Below are 2500 nucleotides of genomic sequence, written 5' to 3'. Positions count from 1 at the left end.
GGCGTGGCGTGGCGGCCATTTTGAGTGTTTAGCGATGAACAAATAAATTGTTGTAACTTGAGTGTACGTTGTCATATCTGCCCGAAATTTCTCACGATTGACAAGGGTCCAGGCCTGAGGACACCTACAGGCCAAAATTGAGTTTTGGTCATAGCGCCCCCTGCTGGCAACAGGAAATGCGCCTTATATGACAAACATCATCCGATTTACATGAAACTTATAATGTGTGGTCTACATGTGATACTGAGCCGCCCCCTATACTTTAACCACGCCCACTTACTCATGCCACGCCCCCTTTCATAACATTTGAACCGTTTAAGGTAGAGTCTTATGTGAGGTATCAATGAACTCAGCAGAGACTTTCTTTTTAATTGGTGAAGGTTGGCCCCGCCCCCTATGCTTTGGCCACGCCCCCTGTCACAGCTAATGAACTGTATGACGTAGAGTCTTGTGTGAGGTGTCATTGAACTCAGCAGGGAGTTCCCTTTTCATTGGTGATGATTTGCGGTGTCTGAGTGCAGCGCAAATGCAGGGTCGCAAGGAGCGGCAAACGCCGGTAACTCCGACGCGCGCAGAGGAGCGAGGGCCCGTCCATGGCTGCTTGCAGCTCTAATTTCCATTGTTTTTAATAAATGCTTCAATCATTGTGTTTCAGGGCGGAGAATGGACCGACCTGCATCGTCATGAAGCCGTGTGCTGAAGACCCGAATAAGACCCAGTTCACCTGGCTCCTGAGTCTGGATCTGAAGGTATAAATGAGACCAGTTCACCTAGCTACTGAGTCTAGATCTGAAGGTATGAATAAGATCCAGTTCACCTGGTCTACTGAGTCTGGATCTGATGGTATGAATGAGACCAGTTCACCTGGTCTACTGAGTCTAGATCTGAAGGTATGAATAAGATCCAGTTCACCTGGTCTACTGAGTCTGGATCTGAAGGTATAAATGAGACCAGTTCACCTGGCTACTGAGTCTAGATCTGAAGGTATGAATAAGATCCAGTTCACCTGGTCTACTGAGTCTGGATCTGATGGTATGAATGAGACCAGTTCACCTGGTCTACTGAGTCTAGATCTGAAGGTATGTTTCTTCACCACGGTAACCACCAACCCTGCAACTACCGACTATTTACTCTGTGGATTAATGTGTGGATTAGCATGTGTTAGCATGTGTTAGCATGTGTTAGCATGTCAGCATATGTTAGCCTGTTAGCATGTTCAGATATGTTACCATAATACCGTAATCATGTGTTACCATATTAGCATGTTATCATATGCTTACCATGTTGGCATGTCTTAGCATGTGTTACCATGTTAGCATGCTAGCATTTTAGCATGTGTAACCATGTTAGCAGACATGTTAGCATGTTAGCAAATGTGTAACCATGTTAGCATGTCAGCATGTGTTACCATATTAGCATGTGTAACCATGTTAGCATGTTAGCAGACATGTCAGAATCAGAATCAGAATCAGAAAGGGCTTTATTGCCCTTTATTTAGTACGTTGCACATACGAGGAATTTGTCATGGTGTTGTTGGAGCATGTCACACATACAAATATAAGAAGGATAAAAATATATAAACAATATAAGTATAAACATATACACACAGTATGTATTAATAACGATAAAATAAATTTAAATAAATAGTAAAATAATTTAAACAGTAGTGAAAAGGGACGCTACAGCAGAGTAGGTACAGTGGCATGAGGAGCCAGAGGTGGGGTGTGGAGATGATACCTTTAAATATGGTGATGGATTAACATCACGTACTGTACCTTTAAATATGGTGATGGATTAACATCACGTACTGTACCTTTAAATATGGTGTTTGTCGTCCGCAGGGCTGGATCCCGAAGACGATCATAAACAAAGTGCTCTCTCAGACGCAGGTGGACTTCGCCAGCCACCTCAGGCGACGCATGGCTGCTAACGTTTCCACGGAGACGGCTGCTAACGTTTCCACGGAGACGGCTTACGCCTGCTGACACCAGACGCCTCCTGAGCTTTGGCACAGCCTCTCCGCTCATTAACACATCATACGAATCTGCTCATACCTGCGGGAAATACACGAAATCCCGAGTGTATTACCGGAGAGGAGACGGAGGTGATGCTCTGACAACAGATGTGTCTTCTCGTTCCTCGTAGTCGAAATTATATTTCCCGTCTTACTCTCACGGAGGAATAGTCCTCCCTCTCTTCAGGGGACCACGATGGGACCTTATTTCAGTTAAACATACGTACGGTGGAGAGGCTGATCCTGTTTGAATTGAGCCTAAATTACACATGATGTTTGACACACACACACACACACACACACACACACACACACACACACACACAGAGACACACACACACACACACACACACACACACACACACACACACACACACACACAGAGAGAGACACACACACACACACACACACAGAGAGACACACACACACACACACACACACAGAGAGACACACACACACACACACACACACATACACACACACACA

General features: G+C 45.0%; 2 protein-coding genes across 3 annotated transcripts in view; both read left to right on the top strand.

Annotated features, from left to right (window-relative positions):
• Nucleotides 1-2300, top strand: part of star (steroidogenic acute regulatory protein) — an 11161-nt gene extending 8861 nt beyond the window's left edge. For both annotated transcript variants that reach the window (XM_031309666.2, XM_035999016.1), the window contains 2 exons: nt 656-749; nt 1842-2300. In XM_031309666.2, coding sequence (XP_031165526.1) covers nt 656-749; nt 1842-1985 — 238 coding nt within the window. In that variant the 3' untranslated portion in view covers nt 1986-2300. The remainder of the gene's footprint in view (nt 1-655; nt 750-1841) is intronic.
• The window catches only part of LOC116057273 (alpha-1-antitrypsin homolog), a 213736-nt gene that overhangs the window by 85013 nt on the left and 126223 nt on the right, over nt 1-2500 (top strand). The window lies entirely within an intron of this gene.

Source organism: Sander lucioperca, chromosome 2 (assembly GCF_008315115.2).
Source record: "Sander lucioperca isolate FBNREF2018 chromosome 2, SLUC_FBN_1.2, whole genome shotgun sequence".
In the NCBI taxonomy this organism is placed as follows: Eukaryota; Metazoa; Chordata; class Actinopteri; order Perciformes; family Percidae; genus Sander; species Sander lucioperca.
This window is presented reverse-complemented; position numbering and strand designations above follow the sequence as displayed.